The 22,128-nt window shown below is 41.7% G+C and overlaps 2 protein-coding genes across 7 annotated transcripts in view; one reads left to right on the top strand and one right to left on the bottom strand.

Moving 5' to 3' along the window:
• Window positions 1–22,128, top strand: part of TBCD (tubulin folding cofactor D) — a 579,906-nt gene that overhangs the window by 16,802 nt on the left and 540,976 nt on the right. For all 6 annotated transcript variants that reach the window (XR_010435234.1, XR_010435233.1, XR_010435232.1 and 3 more), the window contains exons 8-13: window positions 2,734–2,779; window positions 5,479–5,611; window positions 6,746–6,885; window positions 7,695–7,755; window positions 7,893–7,967; window positions 10,917–11,011. Coding sequence is in view for 1 of the 6 variants with exons in the window: in XM_064675682.1 (XP_064531752.1) it covers window positions 2,734–2,779; window positions 5,479–5,611; window positions 6,746–6,885; window positions 7,695–7,755; window positions 7,893–7,967; window positions 10,917–11,011 (550 nt within the window). In the remaining 5 variants the exon portion in view is untranslated. The remainder of the gene's footprint in view (window positions 1–2,733; window positions 2,780–5,478; window positions 5,612–6,745; window positions 6,886–7,694; window positions 7,756–7,892; window positions 7,968–10,916; window positions 11,012–22,128) is intronic.
• On the bottom strand, window positions 13,247–22,084 carry ZNF750 (zinc finger protein 750). The gene is made up of 3 exons (XM_064675685.1): window positions 21,436–22,084; window positions 15,344–16,972; window positions 13,247–14,932 (listed from the first exon to the last, which is right to left on the bottom strand). The coding sequence occupies exons 2-3, from the start codon at window positions 16,768–16,770 to the stop codon at window positions 14,218–14,220; spliced, it is 2,142 nt and encodes a 713-aa protein (XP_064531755.1). The 5' UTR covers window positions 16,771–16,972; window positions 21,436–22,084; the 3' UTR covers window positions 13,247–14,217.

Genomic DNA, 22,128 nt, shown 5'->3' with positions numbered 1-22,128 from the left:
TGTGAGCTCCAGGATTGCAGGATTTTTCTGAGGCAGTAACTGTATTGACTGTAGCATGTAGCATGTGCTGGAAGAAAATACACACTTTTTTCTTTCTCTTTTCCCAAAGTGCTCTCTTATTTCCTCTGGGAAATCTATCTGCTACGCTCAAAAGTTTGAGAAATTTGGACTTCTGCATGCTTTGACTCATAAAGAAATAATGAAATCTTCTTTTCTTGTCTTTTCTGCACTCAGAAAAAAAACAAACCCAGACACTGGATTTCCTGCTGTGTTGAATATCTGAAGAGTAGTTCCCCACAGTTGGGCTGTTACATATTTAGTTCTGTAAAAATTGTTTTAAAAATGGCTCTTAAACTTCTCTGACACAGAGAAATACCCAATGCTTCACTGGCAGAAACACCAATAACCTGCTCCAAGGCTTTGTTTGACCCACAGAGCACCTCCATGGGTGCAAACAGAACCTTCTTCCCTGTCAGACATTTTGCATTTTCAGCTTTGTTTATTCCAAAACCAGTGGGTAATGTATTTTACTGATCAACAACCATGTAAATATTAAGTCCCATTTTTTAAAAGTTTAGTTTTTAATTCAAACACAGCAGCTACGGTGTCCTTTGGGTAATTTTTACTTCCCCTAAAAATGTGTATTGATAGACTAAAGTCCCTTAATCCACATCTCAGTTGATATAGAGTTGTTACTATGATGATTTTAACATCTGGAAGGATATTACAAATCATTGCAGTTTTGTTTGGGAGTAGGTGTTCTGTGTTGCAAATAGTTTGAAATTTAGGTTTTAATGAAACTGCTGTGGGGAAACAATGTGTGTTCTGGCTGCTTTGTTCAGAAAATAATAGAAATGGCTGTGACATGGAATCTGCCCAGGTCACTGTGCTAAATTCACTCATAGGTGTGTGAGGCTGTTTTCTTACTTTTTTTTATTAAAGCACTTAAAAAAATTCCTGTGCAGTATTTGAAGAGTTTTCTCATTTCCTGCTCTTGTGTTGGTTGATTCCTTCCCACATCTCGCTCAGAGGTGGCACCTTCAGTTCTGTTTTTCCTGGGGAGTCAGTCCTGTGAAAACTCATGGAGAAATTCGTAGGAAGGTGCCAGAATTTAGGAACTGTGGAAGACTGAAAACATGTTGGTGTCTTGAGGATCTGTTCCACCTTTGCAGGGTGCCTTGGCCGGGTGCTGAGCACAGTGGGAGCAGACATCCAAAGGCCTTTGTGCAGGAGCATTCCCAAAGATCTGTTATAAAGCTGTTTCTTTGCATTGTCACTGCTCGAGGAATTACACTGTGCTTTGTTTGAAAATACTTGAATATAATACTAAACATTTGGAGGCAGCCTGTGTGTGTGCCTTAAAAACTGTATTTGCTGTTCATTGGGCTGTTGGCCAGCGAGGAGAAGGAATTGTGAGAATGCAGGGATGCTGCTGTGTCTCCAGCATTCCTGGCAGAGCATGTGGAGAAAACAATGATGGGTTTTAAAGCAGAACACAGGAACAAAGTGATGAAGAAATGAGCTTCTGCATGTTTCAACAAGGAGGTAGAGAAATTTCAGAGCTGCTCCAGATTTGTTGTACCAAAGGTTTGGAGGTTTTCTGACAGCTTTTCTTTAGGCTTTTTAGCACAAAGCAGAGTTTCGTTGTATACCAGTGAGAAATATTTGTATTTTCTTTAACACTGACATGGTATATTGCTAAAAGCTGTGCCACATTTATACATTTGTGTTGGTATTTATTGGCTGTTCTTCTGGGCCTGAAGTCCTGCTGTAGCGTTGCTGCTTTGTAAATGTCATTTTTAAGGGATTCCCTCACCGTTGCCTGCATTAAAATCTTAAATGCTTCCATATATAATACCAAATTCCCATATATAGCTTGTAGGGGAGCTGATCAGCAGTGCTAATTTGGGATCCTGAAGTGCAATTTGGTACCAAACCAAACCAGGATGGGCACACAGCCCCGGGGTGTTTTTCTTGCCCGCGTTGCTCCCAGCCCCGCCTGCAGCGCGGGAGGGGTGTGTGTGTGTGTGTGTTTGGTATGTGTGAGAAACTGTGGACTTTTAGGGGAAGTCTGTTCTTGTTTAACTCCCAGGCATATTTCCTGAGGAAGATTTTCCTTCTGGTGAGTGCCAGAGCAAGGGCAAACAAGTGCCTGAGCCCAGGAGTTTTGATGCGCGCTGGGAGAGCAGAGGAGGCGTTTAATGTGTCCTTTAGTGTGTGAGGTGCTCTCTCAGGTGTTTGCAGTCCCTTTGTCTCTCTGGGGCTTGATCTAACCGGGGTATTTAATTGTAGAGAAGATGGTTTTGGAAACTTGGTGCTCTTTGCTGCACAAATCCCTCAGCACAGGAGTTAAGTTGGGCTGTTGGAGGTGTATTTGCAGAGGTTTGCCCTCCCAGGTGTCTGTAGGTGGTTTAGGCTCTCCCAAGCTGTGACTCCTGTCACAGGGACCTGAGTTGGCCCAAAACTGGTTACTTTTATTTTTCTCTTTTTTTTTTTTTATTTCCTTGTTATTTTTAATTCTCTCTTGAGTGTTTTTTGGCCAGCTCAGCCCCCTGAGCAGTTATCAAGAAGTGTAACTGCACCCTGAGACTCTTTTCCTTTTATGCAATTTAAATCAGCAAACACCACAGATTATTGCATGAACAATAAAAAGTATTTTAAAACTAAATACTTGGTAAATCATGTTGTAGAATCTCTGTATTCTCATGTCTGTTTTCCCTATTTCACTTGCAGGCACAGCTGTTTAAACATGGCAAGAGAGAGGATTGCTTGCCATATGGTAAGTTTGTAATATCTTGATTTCAGTTTTTAAAACCATTGCAATCAAAAAGGGAAAGGAAGATTAACCTGGTCATAAGTGGTGCTGTAAGGAGTGATATCAACAGGGAAGTGATAAAGCAGGGAAAACAAGGGGAGCAAAAGTAGAGATGACTGTGAGGGAGGAGCAGATGCCACCAGGGAATGTTGTGTTGGAACAGCACGTCCGAGGATTTGGCAGGTGATCACACTGGCCATTGCTGTAATACAGGAGCTGAACATGGAACATACAACCTATAAGATGTGGAAAATATTTTTAAAAATTCGTTAGAGCATTAACTAGTTTTGTAAATATTACTGCTGAAAATTTTGCAGACTCTTCAAGTTTAAACTTAAGCACAGGGTTTCAGAAAACCCAAGAACTGGTTGTACAGGACCCAGCTGGAATTATGTCAGGATACTGTTGGATTGAAAAAAGGTTTTGGTGAAAAGAGATTGTACTGGATGTAATGAGGGATAGACAGGTACCATAAAGAGAGCACAGAGGGTTCTGAACAGTGTAGCTGCTGGTTGGATTTATGTTCATCTTGTGGTGAATCCTGGAGTATGGTCAGAACTGACTGTAATGATCTTGGGTTTTATTGATAGCAGCAAAGAGAGGCAGGGAAAGATGGTGGCTAATTCCAGAACACTGCAAAAGACCTCACCAGTTTTGTGGAGCTCATCCAAGTAGCAGAACAGGGGTTCGTGCTGTTCTCAGGAACCAAGCAGTGATGTAAACTCTCTTCAGAGTGCTTGATTTCACTCATGCAATTATTTTGGCCCCAAGAATTTCACTAATGCAATTAATTATTTTGGCCCTGAGAAGAAGATTTTTAAGTTTAGTGCTGGAAACAGTTTCATTTTTCCAGATAATTCCTTAGAAAATGCCTGAGAGATGGGTAAAGATGGAGATAAGATGGTGAAGACAAATAACATGGAACCACACAGGTGCTGTGTGACTGGTCAGGAACAAACAGCAAGTACTGGGAATGCCATCCCACAGAACTGGTAGACAGCACTGGAGAAGCTGTCAGAGAAGCAGAGTAATAAACAGGCTGGATAAAATATGGTATGACACGAAATTACATAATTTGAAATATGCAACTGTACAACACAATAGTCTTAACGGGTATGGAAAGAGCATATTGAGCCCACAAAATGAACCCTGCTGGCAAAAGCAGATTCTTTGGCCCATGGCACAGAAAGAATATTGAGTAGTTATGAGTCTGGTAATAAGGGAAAAATCAGGGGTGTACCAGTGACTAAATTTACCTTAGAAAATCTAAAATCTCACAACTGAGAAGCAGATATTCAGATGGAAACTGTTCAGGATAAAAAACTGTGAGAGACAAAAAATACCTCAGGTTTTTAGTTATAACAAATCTGAGGATGAAATGGGAGAGAAGAAATAGGCAAATGTCAAAGACAGTTCCTGTTTGAAGTAATTTGTGACATAGAACTTGGTTTGAAAACAAACACTAGTCCTGAAGCCATTACATGGATCTGTAGATATTACAGTGATTCGAGAGCTGAGAGGACTTGGAAGAGGCTTATATTTGTATATTCTTAATTTTTTTTCTCTCTGTGAATATTGACGTTTCTGCAGCCTCTTCCTCCTAAACCATCAGTCTCTCAAGCTTTTATAACTGCAAAAAATCCAGGTTGCTGGAAAGTGTCCAAGCAATGGTCATCATCACTGGCTTCACCTTGTTGTCTGCATGGATCATTTATTAGTATTTTAGTAGGTCAGGATCCATCCCCTGCCTTTTCAAAGACTGAGGAGGTTTGTAAGTCGTGTCCTACAACTTCTCAGACTTTGAAATAATTGGGTTTTCTTTGATCTCTGTATTTTGAAAACCCTGATACTGGAGGAAGAGGTTGCAGAGCATTCTGCCAGGGTGATTCCTTGTGTGCAGTGTTGTTTGGAAGAATGATGGTCCTTCGTAGCCCAGGTCATTAGTCTCTATTAGCTCATGGTCAGCCTTCAATCAAGAATTATTTTCAGCCTGATAAAATTACAAAAGGTCTTTTTTATTTGTAACAGGCACGGGTTCCCTGTGAAAATTTGGAAACCTGGAGCCTTATACTCATTAGCCCAAGATTCTCCTTTCCCTGTGTTTTTTTACTTTGCTGGACAAATAGCTTTGTTCCCTTTGATGTGCCCAGATGAGAGGTTTTGTGGCCTACTGTTTACACATACACAGTGTTTCTCATGCCTAAATGTTTATGGACATCCATCCTCATAAAAATCTCTGTGCCAGAGGAGTTAGGTTGGTGCTGCCTGAAAATACTGAACAAGGAAAGGGTGTGCAGGAACTGATGAGTTTTCTGAGTAAATGAATATTTTCTGAATCTTGGTTCTGTTAGATTACTGAAAATTCTCAGACCCTGCAATACACTTGAACATGTTGCTTCCAGTGAGAATTAGAGGCATAAGCACTCTGGGAATGTAGATTATCATTTTCATAGTCAAAATGAATCCTCAAAGCCATCCTTCCTGCTTGGGCAGTGAAGGGTATTGCCACTATTTGACCAGTGTCAGAGCTACTACAAAGTAGGTAATAAGGCATTTGCATTTCAGTAGCACTTTTTAAAAATTTGAGTCTTCTAAGGGACATTCAAAACTTTAAGATTTTCATAGCCAGATTTCTTTGAAAAGCAGTTTGTTTTGTTTTCCAGCTGTTACTGTGCTCGAGTGTCTGGACAAGTGCAAGTTGTCAGAGAGCAACCAGATGGTCCTGCGCAAGCTGGGCATGAAACTGGTTCAGAGGCTGGGACTGACATTTGTGAAGCCAAAGGTGGCGAAATGGAGGTCAGTTTAAAGCTGGAATAGTTAAAAAAAAATAAATTCCAGAAGGACAAAAAACTTAGAAAAACCTAAATCTGTATATTTGTCTTCTGCCCTCCTAAGCTTCCCTAAAAGAAAAAGAAATCCCTGTGTTATTTGGGAACGAACATATTGTTCATCTGTACTATTTGGAAAAAGTAGATTTCTTCTGCTGTAGTTTCCTGTAATTTTTTTCAATTTTGGAACATGAACTGGGGCTGGGATTAGCCAAATCTGGCTTTGCACGTTGCACAGGCAGAAGCCTGTTCCCATATAACCCAGAACTCATGAAATATGGGAAGAGGCCGACCTTTGTTCCTGATTTAGTACAATTTTGTAAGAGTGAACATAACTTTTTCCATTACCTGGTACTACCCCGATTCGATAGAAAGTTCACAGGGGAAAAGTGGTTTGCAATCCCACTCTGGTTTTGCATATTAGTCAGGTTTTGGTGTCTGGTTTTATGTACTGCCAGAGGGCAAACTCTTTTTGAGATTTCTCGCACTGATATTTTAAAATTGCAGGCTTCCTTGGTGACTATTTTTATTGTATTTATTTTACCAGCTTTTGAGAACATCCTTAGGCATAGAAAATTCTTTTTAGGTGGAGAATGTACCTTGCCCGATGGCAAAAGTCATTTTAGCATGTAAAGTCTATCTTTTGTAAGAATGCATCTACACCAGGGGCTAAATATCCGAGTACAGCTCGGTCAGAAAGTACTAAGCTGGCTTTAACATTTAAAAAACAATTTTTAATAAGATGATTTTATTAATTTATTTATTTTTTTTTAGGTTTCAGAGAGTCTTTCAGGGCATGGGAATTTCGCCTCTCTTTATTGTCAGCAGTGGAAAATAGGTTATACTGAAACAGGAAAGGGAGGGATAATGAAAAGGAACCATTTGAATAGTCTGGCTCTTCTCACCTTGGAAAATAGACAACTGGGTCAGGAGGAAGGAGAGTGGGATACTTCTCCCTTTCCTTTAAAGCAGCCACTAAATAAGTGGAGAGCTGTAGCCTGGGAGGTGTAGGAATGTGACAGACAGGCTTTGTGTCAGCATGTCCCTATTTCAGTTGGAAAATAAATCAGAAAAATCAATGCAATGTGTGTTTGTTGTGCAGGTACCAGCGTGGCTGTCGCTCTCTGGCTGCCAACCTGCAAGCTCAGGGTGCTGTTGTGCAGAACCAAAAGAGAGAAGCTGCTGCTGAAGCTGATGATGATGAGGAATATGACATCCCAGCGGAGATTGAAAACGTTGTAGGTGTGTTAAAGCTGGAGAGAAATTGTTGTAGTGCCGCAAATTAAACGTATGTTGGAAAACAACCCACTTAGGGCTAAGAAAGTCACGTGGGTGTCTGTGCTAAGCATGAACAGTTGGAAAGACTAAAATTTCAGTCTGTGCAACTGATTATTTTAATAATAAAATAGTTTATGTTTTGTCAGATTATTTGGATTTCGCATCTGAAGCAGAAAGTTGGTACTGGAGCACTTCTGTGGGGTTGGGGCATGGAGATACTGAAATGTGTTTTACCAGTTTTATCCAGTAATGTGAAAGAGGTACCTTGAACCTTTCACAAATGGAAGGCTGAATTAAAATTTGTAATGAAATACACACCAAAAAATTATGTCACATGAAAGCTGAAGAGTTATGGTTTAATTTTTAGACCGTGGTAGTATGAAAGGAACAGCATTTTTAATGGTGTGCAGCTGTGCAGCAGGTCCTCTGCTTGCTGGCTGGTGAATATTCTGTAAATAAATAGGCCAGAATTGCATCAGAAGACTTTTATGACTGAATAATTTAATGAACCTCTGCAAAAAGCTCCATGACCTCCATTTTGAATCTTTTACACGACTTAAAATTTCAAATCTGATTTTCTCTTTTTGAAAACAATTTAGACATGTTTCTTTGATTTTTGAGTTGTACAAGGGTGACTAACGGAAGAAATCTAGACACAAAAATTTTTATTAAAGAGGCAGTTTTTTTAAGAGGAAGATGAATTTTGAACATTTTAAGAAATCTTTCTGGTGTTTAATAAGACTAATTTTTTTTTTAAATAAAACTATTTGCAGAGCAACTGTTGGTTGGGCTGAAGGACAAAGACACCATCGTCAGGTGGTCTGCAGCCAAAGGGTAGGTCTGTTGTGGTTTTACTCTGATCAACTAAAGTAAACAATATAGAAATAGTAATTTTTTTATGACTTACTAGCTGACTGCAGTTCTAATGAGTCACTGTATACTTCTCTTTCTTTTTCTTTTAACTTCTGTAGAATTGGTAGAATAACTGGAAGACTTCCAAAAGAATTAGCAGATGACGTGATCGGGTCTCTGTTGGACTGTTTCAGGTAAGAATCTTATTGCAGACTTTACATGCACCTGAAATGTGGGGTACAAGAGTTAGGGAGACAGGTCCAAAGATGGGCTAAGGGTATTCAATAAAGAAATCATTCCTAATCCTTCCTCTTGACCCCATTCGAAGGTAAGATGGAAGGACTGAAGTTGAACTTAGGAAGAATAAAAAAATGCTCATTAACTTGCTGCTTTAGAAGTTCCTGGTGTGCTCAAGGCTCATGTCTTGAGTGTAGTGTCCATCCTCAGAAATGCAGTGACACTGGAAATGATGTTCAGAAGGGTTGTGAGGATGACCAGAAGTAACAAGCCATCTTTGTGTGAGGGGAGGCTGAAACACACAGGGAGAATGAGGAATAAATGGGGTATAATAGAGGTTTATGAACTGGGGAATGGTGTGGAAATGGTTGCCCTCTACATTTTGTATTACTAGAAGCAAACTCAAGCATCAGGTGGCAGGTTTGGAATAAAAACAAGGCGTGGTTAGTGATGCAGCACAGAGTTCAAGTGTGAAAACTTCTTGCCACGGGACCTTGTGGATACTGAAAGTACTTGCCTGAATAAAAAGTGTGCTTTTTGTCTGTGAACTTGCCCATGATCTGCCAGAGTCTGGAAGTGTTTTTGAGAGTGTTGCAATATGCTGGTTCTTACCCTCTTGCTAAGGCTTGTGCTGTGGCTGTGTCAGAGGGGCTTTGGGGCCAGTTTAATCTCCAGCTGGGTCACAAAGAACTATGAGGATGTTCTTTTGGAGCACTTCAGTGTTGGATGTCAGGGCATGTGAAGGACTAAGTTATTAAACAAGTCTCATGTGCCTTTTTTAAATATCAAATTGCTCATCGGGTCTCCACTGAGTACCTGAAAATCTAAACTAGTGGTTTAGAGTAAGCCAGTAACAAAAAGAATTTCTTTATTGACAGGAAATACTGGTCATGTTCAGTTTGTCACTCAGATGTACTCAGTTTTAAGAAGTCCTCACACATTTGTTGAGAGTACAAATTAAAAATACCAGCTCAAAGGATGACACGTTAAAAAGAAAGAAGGTATAAAGTCTTAAAAACTTGCAAGGAAAGTATCCACTTAGATGATCCTTCCACTGTGGTGCTGTGATTAATTTAAGAGGTGCTGCTGATCTCAATTATCCCTGGAGCTTCAAAGACCTGCACCCAGAGTGTTTTCTTTCCTTGTTTTTCAAGTCATAGGGATGAGTAACTCAACTAGTAATTGAGTGACCTGCTTTCTTCAGAAACACCTGGGAACAAACGTAGGCAAGGACAGAGGGAATCTCTGCTGGGTTCTCTGGCTAAAGGTGTCCAAAATAAGAATAAATCAGTTGCTTGTCAGAGGCACTTGGCTATATCTCTTGGGATAAGAATAAAGGATTTCTTATGTGTAGATAGGTTATATGTAGACAAGAGTCAGTGAAGAAATAAGGGGTCATTTTTCACAGTGTAGGAGTTGATCAAAGCAGTCCTGCCAGGGTCTGTGTGAGCCCTGTGCTGTTCAGTGTACCCATAAAGAATCCTGGAAAAAAGAGGAACAAGGAGGTGAGGAAATCAGCTGATGATTTAAAGTTGATTCAATGTAGGGAGAGCTAAAGTGGACAGGAAAATGTTATAGAAGCCCAAGTTAAGTAACGAGCCAGTAAATGACGTATAAAATATAATGTCTAATGAATGCAAACTGGTGCTCTTGAGGCAAATGCTGCACACTGTAAAACAGCTGGAAGCCACTGACCTGTCCAAGTGTTGAAGTGCTCAGCAGCTGACAAGGAAAAGAAGGCAAATGGAATGTTGGATATTAGGAAAGGAAGAGATAACAAAACTGAACAAAATTGATGGAGCTGCTTACAGGCGGAAAGAAAAAGCAGAGGGATGTGATTTTTATGTATCTCCATTATCAATGTGAAGGAAGGGGAAAGCAAGTGGTTGTTTACACTTCACTCTCTCCCATGATGTGAGAGCAGGGAGGCATCAGGAAGTGCATTTTCACACAATTATAATTAACCTGTGGAAGTCATTGCCACGGGATGTTATGGGAGCCAAAAGTGTAAAGGGAGTTGAGAAAAAGGGATTATACAAATTAATGGAAGAGAGTCCCTTCAGAGTTTATTAAATATGGCATCTGGCTGCAGCCTCTGGCTGGAGCAGTGTCTGCTGGTGATTGCCAGAGCCAGGGGGAGGCAATAAGGGAATGGTCCTTCGTGCTGCATCTTTGGCTGAGCATCTGCTCTTGGTCCTTGTCAGAGAGGGGATTCTGGGAGAGATGAAGCTTTGATATGACCTAGTCTGTCTGGTCAATGTTTTATTCTCAGATTGCTAACCCTAGTTTAATACAAAATGAACTTTGTGTATGTTTAGCCCTGCAGCGTTCAACCTTTCCCCTTCCCACTCGTTATCTGCCAGCCCACCACAAATTGTTTGCCATTTTGGGTATTTTTGTGTTCACTACAAGTTTCTCTGGTTTATGCTTTTTAGAGGTAGATAAACACCACTGTTTGCTCAGTGCAGAAACTCCTGTGATGTGTTTGTTGGGAACTGTCACTCGAACCTCTTTTGCAAGTTAAGGACTGTGTTTGGCACTAAAGTCATTCATTATTTTGGGTATGTTCTGTAAATCTACATCTTTTACAGTGTACTAGGAAGTTGTTTTCCTTTTCTGGATGAATTTCAGGTATTGTACTCTTTTGTGCTGAGTTACATTTATAGCCATAAATGGGTTTTTTGCTTCTTTGGTCACATTTATAGCAGTATTTATGTTGCACAAATGAGAAGAAAAACACATTCAGCTTGTCATTCTTCTATTTTACAAGTCCAGCAGGGTCAATAACACAATAAGCACATGCTGGTTTGGATGAGAGGGGTCTTTTAAAGTGTTAGGGATTCCCCATGAGAAGTGAAATTCTGAAAGGGAGGGTCAGTTTTGACCAAATTTTGTTCTAACCCCAGTTTCCAGGAGACGGACAACGCGTGGCACGGGGGGTGCCTGGCCCTGGCCGAGCTGGGCAGGAGAGGATTGCTGCTCCCTTCCCGAATTTCAGATGGTGAGTTGGAGTTCATGTTGAGTTCATGAAATAACAATTTATATTATTAGAGATCAAATGTGTGGCAATAGGCTGGAATTTGCTGATGTGAGTGTGCTGAACGATGAGCAAAGTGTTGAATTCTGGAGTAAAACATACACCCATGGGGATGTTTAAGTGCTCCTGTCAAAGCATTGGCTTGGGTGTGCCTTTTTTATACTTAATAAATATTTCTTTCCAAAATGGAATAACTTCTTGGGGTTTTTTTTCTTTCTTCCTCCCTCCCATTTTTCTTTGTGCAAGTTGTATAAAATAATTCTGAATGTCTCTACATTGTGTCAGTGTCATTATTTAAATAGAATATATTAAATAATTGATGACTAACTTGCACTTTAAAGCCAGTAGCTTGTGCTGTTTGTTTCTGGTTAAATTTCAAAGGCCAGTTTCATGTAATTTATACATTAACTGTTTATGTTTTTAATGGGTTTTTGAAATAGCAGGATGGAAAGAAAAAGAACAGGGCAGAGGAATTGTTTCTTTGTGTGTTCTGTAGTTTTCAACATACATTGAAGTACAGAGATACTAATGTGAAAAAGAGGAGTTCTGTGTGATTTTGGTCAATGTTTTACAGAGTGGGAATGACAAAAGCACAGTGTAGCAGTACACATCCACTCTTGGGTGCTTTTACAGCAGTGTCTTGTTCCAGATGGTTCTTTGGATCCCCTCTGGTGCTCCTGTGTTGAACGGAGAAGTTGAACACTAAATTTCAAAAATGTTTCAAAACTGGTGTTTCATAGGAGTAAGTTGGGTTGCCAAATCTTTCCTATTCTGAAGATCTGTAAAATATGGCATTTAATACAGTTTATTACTGTGTCTCCATAGAAAGAATTCGTGTCCAGTGTGGCACGTGCTGCACGTGAGAAGGTTTGTGCAGTGAGCCTGCAGTTGGTTTCTCTTTTTAATTACTTTTGCCCTTACGTGATAAAGGTGAAACAGTTAAAAACCTCCCAGCTTAAATGGAAAATCCTCCAAAGGTAAGCCTCTGACAAAAGCAAAACTGTACACCTCTGTCAGGGAACCGGGATAACCTCATGTCAGAGGTTTTTATTTCATTTGAGGAGGGGAGATCAGGTAGAGTTCATCACTGGAGCTTGTTTTTATGGATAATATTTGTATAGAGCTGGGAGAGAACAAATCCTTGAAGTGTATGGAAAAACCACCAAGAAGGTTTCCCTTGTTCACTTAAATTTAAATTAACAAGAAAAGAGATACATGAGATTTTTTTAAAAATTATGGGTAAAGGTAACTATGAAATTTTCTACTTCCAGAGAATAGTGAGGCAAATAGCTTAATGTAGTGTGAAAAGCAGCAGTGGTGACACTAGACTCTGTAATTTCATGTTTGGAAATTAGGGATTTGGTAGTGTCTGTCCTAAGCTTGAAGCTTTAAACTTGGACTGGAAAGCAGCCCTTTCTCCTTATTTAATCACATACTGATGTAGAGCTTGGTACATCACCCTGACTTACTGTTTGCTGTTGTCATTTGAGTTAATTGAGCTTTTCCTGTTACCTCATTCCCTCTGTTCACACTCAGGTTGCTATTCTTGCCTTCTGATAATCTGGGAAAAGCTTTTCTCCGTGAGAGATGAAATTACAGATCAATGTATTCTCAGTTTGTTTCTTAGCTCAGAAGCTGAACCCCTGTAATTTACTGTTTAATGCTGAACTGGTTACAATGCTCTGGCTGAGCTGTCAGCTCAAAGCACCACAGCACGAAACATGAGGGGAAAAAAATCTGGGAATTCTGCATTTTGTTGAATGCAGCTCCACCTCCTTATGTAGGTTCACACCTGCTAGTGATGCTCAGGCAGGGGAGGATTTATCTTACCTGAATAATGATCAGTGAGAAATGTATACCCATGGTTTTATGTGAATAACACTCGCTCTGGGTTACACTGATAGTGCCACTGTGCAGATTTACACAGGGGAGCAGCCTTATTTTAGTTTAAAACTTCTGTAGCAGTTTGGATAAGCTGGACAGCAGCTTTAAGGCAGAAGGAATTTTGAGCTTGTACAGATGAATTATGTGCATAATGAATTTGCATCTGAAAGAAGCCCCTTTAGGGTCGATGGGTGTTCATGCCAAAATTCTGCTTGTCCATTGAAAATTTAGTTAACAATTTCTGGCTGCTTTTTCTTCAACATACATGTTGTAGTGTAGTGAATGCGTTTGTGTTCATGAATGACTTTCCATATATTTTAAATACAGATCACAAGATTTATTTGAAAAACTGCCAGTTTATATACACAGTCGTAGAAGCAGGAATTAGTTTGGGCTGTCTGTAGAAGCACACAGAAAATGACAGTGAGTGATACACACATACTGAAACAGGACCTTCACCAGAAGAGTTTGCCTCAGGTGAAATAAATTATATAAATAACCTTTTAGACCTGGAGTTTGAAGGCTGCCCAGTGTCTGTCTAACCTCAGCAAAGCAGGCACCTAAACTGTTTAGTTCTTCATATTTTCAGTGTTGTTTTCATAGTGATTCATTTAAAGTTGATCATGAACTGCATTTGTTAAACCCGTGCAGGCTTTCTTTGGTTTGACTTGAATCTTGGTCTTAGTATGAGGAAAGCTCACTTCACACAGGCTTTGGGTCAGTTTGGTTAAACTGGCATCTGTCTCTGAGTAACTAAATTCAATCTGTTCTGTCTTATGGCAGAATGGCAAAGTGCATTCATACACAGAGCAGTTTTTACAGTAAATTCTGAATAGCCAGGTTTAATCTTAAGCTTATTTAAACTACTGCAGTGACATGAAAAGGTTTTCAAAGAAAAAAGACAAAAACCCCCTCTACTAGATGAAGTTAAGCCTGAAAAAAGACTATGACAGCGTGTTGTTGAGCAATATTATTTCTAGAGCTTAAACATCTTTTAAGAAAAGAAGTTGTAAAAGTTATTTTACATCAATACAATTGCAAAAACCCCTCGAAGATTCATCTAATGTACTTTGGCTCTAGTAATGAATGCAAAAATTCACTCATCAAAACCTGAGCTTATACAAGGCAAAGTTCAGTTACTTAAAAATATTAATATAAAATTATAAACATTATTTACAATGGAGAGATGGAATGCATCTTGTCAAGGGCCAAGTCCAATGAGAGACATGTTGTAGGAATTTCGTGATGTTGCTGGTAACCAGCTCCTGTGACCAGAAAGGGGAGGATTAGGACACTCTTGTCCTCTTCCTCAAGGTGAAGACTCTGCTGCAGTCATTGGGCCTGACTCTCTTAGCGCCTTGCTGGGCCTTCGCGGATTCCTTTTGATTTGTCCTTTTTTGCCCTTTCACTTTCTGATTGCACTGAGTCTCCTGAGCATCAGAGGGATTACAGGAGGCTTCCGTGGCCGGAGCTTTGCTGTCCTGGGGGCTCTGCCCGTCGCTGTCCAGCCGGGCGGTGCCGGGGCTGTACGAGGCCAGCTGGCACAGGGCCACGGCCGCCGTCTGCTTCTGCTCGTCACAGCTCTCCATGAGCCGCAGATCCTGAGCCTCGCCGCGCTGCCCCGGGAAGGATTTGTCACAGGCACTGCTGGGGGGGTTCTTGGGGTTGCCTCCCTCCACCCCGGAGCTCTCGCTCTCGGTGCTGGGGCCGGCGGTGCCGTTGTCCTGAGACGGGCTGTGGAAGGACGTTTTCAGGCTCGCTGTGTTACAGGAATCCTTCACCGAGAGGTTCAGGGGCACGTCCTGCAGGTCCAGAAAGCTCTGCCTGTCTGGTTTGGGTGGGGTTTTGTACACGTGCTCGTGGATAGGTCCTGTGCTTGCGTCGGCCTTTTTGGAGAGATTGAGAGGAGCTATCCCCGTGTCTTCCTCCGCGTTGGACAGCGAGCCTGCGTTGTTCTGGCCATCAGGCTGTGTGTGTGAGTCTTCATCGGTGACGTTAATGCTGAAAGAAAGGAGGAGAAAAGAGAATTCACTATCAGTTGCTCTTTTAAACTGGGGGTGAGGGGCAGGGGGAGGAAAAAATCTGGACTTCTAGGCTAGAAGCCTGACAATTTTGTTGTTTCTCCTTCAACTCCCCGAGTCCCTTTCACCAGACCTATCACTGTAATACAGGTAATTCCCTGAAGCACACAAACACACGCATAGTTACTGCATTGGAAATGCCTGGTACCCTTAAAGAGAATGAGTGGGCTGCTGTGGGCTGCACTGTGCTGTGCACAGTTAGTGTAGAACATGTTATCTCCCTTTTTAATTTAATTTAATTTAAGGGGGCATTGCATGACATGTGCCCATCTATCTTTGTGTGCCCCTGGTAAACTCGACAAGCACTTGCAAAGTGATTTTGTTACTTTACCTGGTGGGTGAGTCCCCTCTCTCCTGCTGTGTCTGCACACCTGGAAGTGCAGTCGCTTGGTCAGTGCTTTTTCTCACGGGTCTGAAGGCTGTGAAGTTTTCTTCTGGTTGGTCATACTTGCCCAGGGATGTGGAAGATGACTTGTTGGAGAGGTCAAATAAGCCCTCACACGCGTGGCTTGTCTGGGTGAAGTTGGTGGGGCTGGGTCTGCCAGGGGAGCCCGTTGCTGCGCTGCCTGCGAGAGGGCTCATTTTGGCATTCTCTCTTTCATTTTGGTCATCCTTGGGGTTACCTTTGCTGTGCAACAATGTCATTTCTTTTTCATAATCTGCTTGTTTTTTATGTGAGCTTAGAGGGTATTGTTGGGAAGGGCTTAAAGAAGCTGGGTACAGCAAGGTAGTTTCTTCCATCAGATGAGAGTTTTGATCCCTGTTTATACCAGCTACGTGTGAAAATCTGTAAAACGGGGGATCTGTTGGCCTACAAAATCCATATGGTATCGGTGGAGTGGAGTGATATTGTTGGAACAATCGATAGTGTTCGTATGCTGATGGATTTATGGGTTTTGGAAGTGGCCCAGGGTGGGGAAGAAAGTGTCTTTGATCTTGTGCTCCATAGACAGAGAGGGCAGAGCTTTCACACTCCGAGTTACCTGGGAGCAGGTAGGGTGTGTAGATGGCCAGCCTGTGCTCATAGAAGTGGGGGGAGTACTCGGGAATCATCGGCTGCATGTAAGGTGAAATGGAACCAAAGCCTTTTGTGGGAGCGACTTTGTGTGGAAACTCTGGGAGGAAAGGAGAACCTGACTTCCACGGGTGAGCTGGTGCATGGAACGCAGACTTGGTGTGGAAGGGGGAGCTTTTGTTAGAGAGGGACAGGATTTCAGATGCTTCACTGATCTCCGGGCCTTTGCTGTCCCGGTGTTCTCCGACGGGAACGAAGGCCGAGGGCCTCACCATGCCCTCCATCAGGGGCTGCACGCTGAGGGCACTTTCTGCTGCGGAGCTGGCAGGGCTGATTTCCTTCGGGATCGCAGGTTTCTGTCCTTGAATCGCTGCGTTTGTTGCCTGGTTTTGTAACTCAACGTTCTCCTTGGCATCTTCTTTTGCAAAAGGATATTGAGGCTTCGAATCGAGGCTCGACAGTCCGTTTGTGACAGATTTGGAGGAGGTTGGTTTGACGGGAGGTTCGAGCTGATTGATCTGTTTGGGCTCCAGGGAACTGCTCTTTGGACACTTGATGACTCGATCCTGCTCCGACACCAAAGTGATGGAGTTTTTGCAGAGGCCATACTTCATGTGGTTGAAGAGATGGGATTTCTCATTGCAAGTGAAGGGGCACTGGAAACACTTGTACTTGAACGGCTTTCCCGGTGGTCTTGGGATGTAATGAGGCTTCTTGGGTTTGCGTTCTTTGAGGAGGCTCATTTTTTTTCTGCTTTAAACAATTAAGTGTAATGGTTCTTTATAAAAACTTTTCTTGTGGTTCGCCTTCCTCAGTCGTAGCCTCGTGATGTTTCCGGTTTTTCAGGTTTCTGGAATCCTTCTTCCCAGGTGAGGAGAAGCTCCCGTGGTGTCTCAGGGATGAGGGTGCTGGAAAACAGCGCTTTTGCCACTGGTAGTGCAGGAACTGTAACACAAAGTTTGAAATTAGCTGTGGTGGAACACTGGAACAAAATATAAAGTAGTGCATTCTCTTAACTGCATTCCCCCTTGTACTGCATAAGTTGTGATGGGTTTTTTTTAAAAACAAACAGAAGTGCTGGATGCCAGACCTGAGTTGGACAGGCATTGACCTTTGGCATCCTCCTGCACCTAGACACAGTCACACAAGTGGCCTAATTTCCAGCAGCAGCAGCACTTGTCACCTGCCCCTGCTACCGGCTCGGGGGAGTTCCCTTTGAAAACCCAGGGAACGTTCATTGAGAAGATGAAAGTAGAAATCCAGGCGGAGCTGTGGAGAGAGGAGTGGAGGTGGGTGGGATGGGAAGGGGCAGGTCCCGGCAGTGCTGGATGTGGGGTGAGCCTGTCGGGCCGGTCGGGGAGAGCGAGGAGGGAATTTCCTGCTCTGGTGACACAGGGTGGGGTGGACGGGTCGCACTTGGGCGGCTGACTGGGCTCTTTCTGGGACTGACCAGCCCCTCTTCGCTGGGGTGGCGTTTCCCAACAGCCCAATCTCAGTGGATACCTCAAAAGTGGCCAATCTCTCGAAGGATAAAACCACACCGATTTTCTTCCTCTTCCTAATTCAATTAAGAGAAATGAGCACTGCAGTGTCTGACTAATGGAATCCTCTGCCTGATAAACACTTCCCCCGTCCTCCTGCTGCGTGCGGCTCCTCGCCGATTGCACGGGGTCAACACGGACACCCAAGTGTGTTAACTCGGGGGAAAAAAAGTGTCTGACAGCAATTGATTTATGGGGGAAGGATCTATCTGCCTTTCTCTGGAAAAACGGAGGTTGTGGATACTTTATCCAGCCCAGTGATTTGCTGGGTAGATAAGTCGGGAGGGCTTGTGCCGGCTTGTTCCATTATGTTCACTGATTCTGAAGGCGTGAGAAACTCTCGCAGTCAAGTTCTCATGATTTTATAGGATGTGTTATGGCAGAGATCTAAAAACTGATGATTTCATCATGAACTACAAGCATCATTATCAAAATGATGACTGTTGCAAAACCACCTACTGTATCTATTGTGTTACCCGAAACTACAGGAATATTAATTGTAAGGGTGACGAGATAGCTCCTTTTTTTTTTTTTTTTTTTTCCTAAAGAAAGCTTTTTACACAGAAGTTTGAATTAGGAGTATTAAAATCCTGAGTTTATGAAAAGAATTGCTGGTAATTACGTGCCGTGAGATTTTAGTGAAAGCAGAGATGTTTTGCATTTCTTAAATCAGAGATTATTTAATAGAAAATGACAGGCAACACATGATGAAAACTGAAGGCAAAGCTACAGAATTGCTGCTTGTTTCATCAGGTACAGTAATTCTAGCAAATTGTATTAAATGTTGTTTCTGATGTCATAGAAATATTAATTTTGTTAAAATAGTAATTGTGAAGGCACCCTGAAAAATGCAAAGCTGCTCTTTAAGTGGAAAAAACAATCAAGCTTTTTCTTAAAACTAACAAACTATTAAATGTGCTTCAGGTTAAAGTAAAAGGAATGTCTAGAGAAGTAGCTTTTTGTTTTTCAGGTTTTAACAAAGCTTTGTTAGTTGTTTGAGTTGGATACTGATACTATAACAACAACAACAAAAATGCAGCAGCATGTTAAAAGTCTTGTCACTGGAGCCTGGTTGAAATGGTAGTTCAATAAATTAAAAAAAAAAAGTCATATAGTATTTTAAAATATTTTAAATTACAAAATTCAGAATTCTTTTGAAAGATTAAGAAAAATGTTTTCATATTAAATAAATGAAATATTGAGGCATAGGAGGAGAGGTCCAGATAGGGAACTGGGCTTTTTTTCTCTGCCTTAAGTGGACTTGTTGCATTTATTTTTGACTAATGATGTATAACTAACATGGAAAGTTTGCAATGGACTTGGTTGAGTCAGTTTGGACCTGTTATTCTTTGTATCTTCTTGGAAGTGCTTGTACTAATTATTCTTGAAAAAAAAGATATTGTTGTCAAAACTGCATCTCTTTCTTAGCTGAGCCATTTATGATAACGTCCGAATCTGCATTCAGGTGCAGCACTTGTAATAAAGGGATGCTAATTAGATTTCCTCGTTCTGCCAGCTTTCCTTTGCTTCATAATGAAAATTCCTGTGTGTCCTGTCCTCCCCCCTCTGACTTTGTACTCGGTATTTAACTTTGATTCAAGTTATTCCTGTTGGACAGAGTATTAACTATCGTTTCTTAACGAGATAAAATGTGTTGTTGCAGTTTTAATGCTCGAAATTTCGAGCCTTGCAGCTCCTTTGCTGTGGAGACAGCAGGAGAGCATTCCAACAGCTCCTTATTCCTTTCCATTTAATTTGTTTTGATGGCTCCCAGAACCTGCTGCTCTGACTTGGGAGGTGCAGAGCAAGCAGCTCATTTTAAAGGGTGTTTACCCTTTCCTAAACTTAGGTCAGTGCCAGCCAGGTGAATGTTCTCTTTCTCTCTTTTAGTATTTAATCCCTTCTTTTCTCATGGTTTAAAAATGCCAGTAATAAAATATTTCTAAAGCCAGACAAGAAGGATAATTTCTCCTTCAGTCTCTAAGTAAAACATGGGAGTATCTGGCAGAGGCACATATTTCATAATTAAAACCCATTAAAACTATTTGATCCCACAAACACAGCCAGAAAGGACATTGATGGTTTAAAATAGGTCCAACCAATTAAAACTGTCCCTATATAAATAAAGTTGCTTCCAGCTGTACAGTGTATTGTGCTGCTGGAGTTAAAATTTAATATCAGAAAAATTAAAATACATAGTTCTTTTTCTTAAAGTTTCAGTGCTTAACTTGTGATATCCTTAAAAATGGGAAAAAATCTTCAATAGCAGGATGATAATTTTTATGTAACTTTTCTTTTTAGATTGAGACTTTATTTCCTGTAGACATGGCCGTAGAAATGCAGGTGATTATATATCATTATGATTTTCTAGTTTTGAAACGTCAGTAGATTATTTATTTGTATTTTTACTGAAAGCAGGTTATTCAATATTGGCTAAGCTTGAGGTTGTCTGAGCTGTTTGTTTTTGTCAACAGTAACCTCCCCGTGGCTTTCGAACCTGTCGCCCTTTCCAACCTGAGGCTGATGGCTCCAAGTTCTCTTCCTTCTATTTTTAAAAGCAGGTTGTTGCTCCTTCCTTGCCTTTAACCTCTTGGCAGGTTCAGAAAGCAGGAATGCAGTTGGACATTGTGTGTGTGTGTGTAAATATATCAACACAAATGTCCGTGGGGAGAAGTGTATACACACATAGGCACATGTGTATTCATACACACTCAGAGATATGTGCATACAGATCTGTGCATGTTGTTTTTTTAGGGTTTTAAGTAGTCCAAATTGTTTAAGATGCCCAGTTGATCAAAGAGGAAATTTCAAAATGTCTTTTATTACAAGCAGGGACAGTAATTACATTTCTTTTTAGGACACTGCTTCAGCAAAGTACGTAACAGCTGGTCATGCCCACCCCATTATTATTGCAGGCTCCTTCTGGTGATGTGGATCTCTCTGACCAGGAGGACTCACTGGGGTGGAACATTTTGAAGGACATGCTATAATTAAAATATTGTGATGTGGCATTATTGCATAACCCAAGGACATGCCATTGTCACCTACCCAGGGTGTTGCAAGAACTAGATTTGTGAGTTTTATTCTAGCTGAGATTTTCCAGCGATTAACCACCCCTCCCTGCTAAACTTCCAGGTCCTTCAAACCGAGAGATAAATTTTAACGCAACTGTTTGTTAATTAGGAGGAAATGTGGGTGAGAGCAGTGGGCTGGGAAGGGAGTGTGTGTGGAAGGCAGAGACCCACAGGAGCTCCGTGTGTGTGTCTGTGCCAGCGAGAGGAAGCACAGAAGCAGAGATTAAATGAGTTGCTCAGGCAGCGTGGGTGAGGAGTAAAGATCTTTGTACATACTTAGTTAATAAATCAATGTCTTAATACGCTTCAATTGACTAGAAAAGGGAAAACAATCCAATTTTCTGCTAAATTTCCAGAAGCTGGAAAAATTAATAAATCAAAGCTATTGCCCCTTATTTTCATAGGAGCTTTTCAGATGTACTCGACACGACTCTGTGAAGCAGAGTTGGCAGAGCAAGCACAGCATTTTTAAGCTATACAGCTTTTTCTCATACTTCAATATAATACATTAACTCCCTGTAGGAAAAAAAAAAAAGGGTGCTTAAAAAACCCTTTGCACCAACAAGAGTGAATCACTGTAAAAACTTGCAAGAGTTAGATTTTCTCTAAGACTAAAACATTCCCATCTCCTGTTGAAAGTTTCTGCTGAAAGCTGAGAGTGGTGCCGTGAGTGCACCTGCTGGAGTAACCCCGGCTGCTGGGACAGCTGGGGACCGAGCACCAAGCATTTCCTCCTCAGATGTGGACACAAACACACTTCATTTCAAGAAATGTTCTAAAGGAATGGACTTACCAGGCACGGGGGTGTCCGAGGGCCGTGGGGAGCGCGGCTGAGCTGGAGCTGTCACTGCTGTGAGAGCAGTACCTGTTCTCTGCCCGAGCCCTGAGTGAAACTGCAGGAGGCTGTTCCAGGGGAGGGACCTGAGCGTGTAGGAGTTGAGCCCTCGGGGTGTAGAGATGCACCTGATATTACTCCAGCCTGCAGCTACGATTCATTTGTTTGCGTCCACCGCTCTCCTCCAGCATTACCTCAGCACCCCGGGATCGAAGAGAGCTCCTGTGCCCTCCAACAACCACCTCTGCCTCTCAGCTGGCTCTTCCTCTGGGAGGCGGTTGTGGGGTCAGAAATGTCTTAGTTAACACCGAGGATATTTTAACTTCTGTACAAGTGACTCGTGGGCAGCAGAACTGACTCTACACAGCGGGTAGCAAAGCTTACAAATAGGGTTTTACTTCTTTGATAGAGACTGACAATTTTTTATCGAATGCTTTCGCAGCTTTAATATTCTTGCTGGGTTTTTTTTTTTCCTCCCCCCCTCTTCATTTTTATTTAAATCTTTTTGTCCTTCACGAGTCTCCTTTCCGAAGGCGGGACTGAACTGACTCCAAGCTCTCTTGCCACAGGAACCTGCCAAAGCTTGTCTATAATCGACAGCCAAATGTGCAGGTCCTGGAAAGGGAAAGGAGTCACCGCAGGAGGGATTGA

This window comes from Pseudopipra pipra, chromosome 19, assembly GCF_036250125.1.
Source record: "Pseudopipra pipra isolate bDixPip1 chromosome 19, bDixPip1.hap1, whole genome shotgun sequence".
NCBI classification, from domain to species: Eukaryota; Metazoa; Chordata; class Aves; order Passeriformes; family Pipridae; genus Pseudopipra; species Pseudopipra pipra.
Note: the sequence above shows the minus strand (reverse complement) of the source record. Positions and strands in the feature narration are given on the sequence as shown.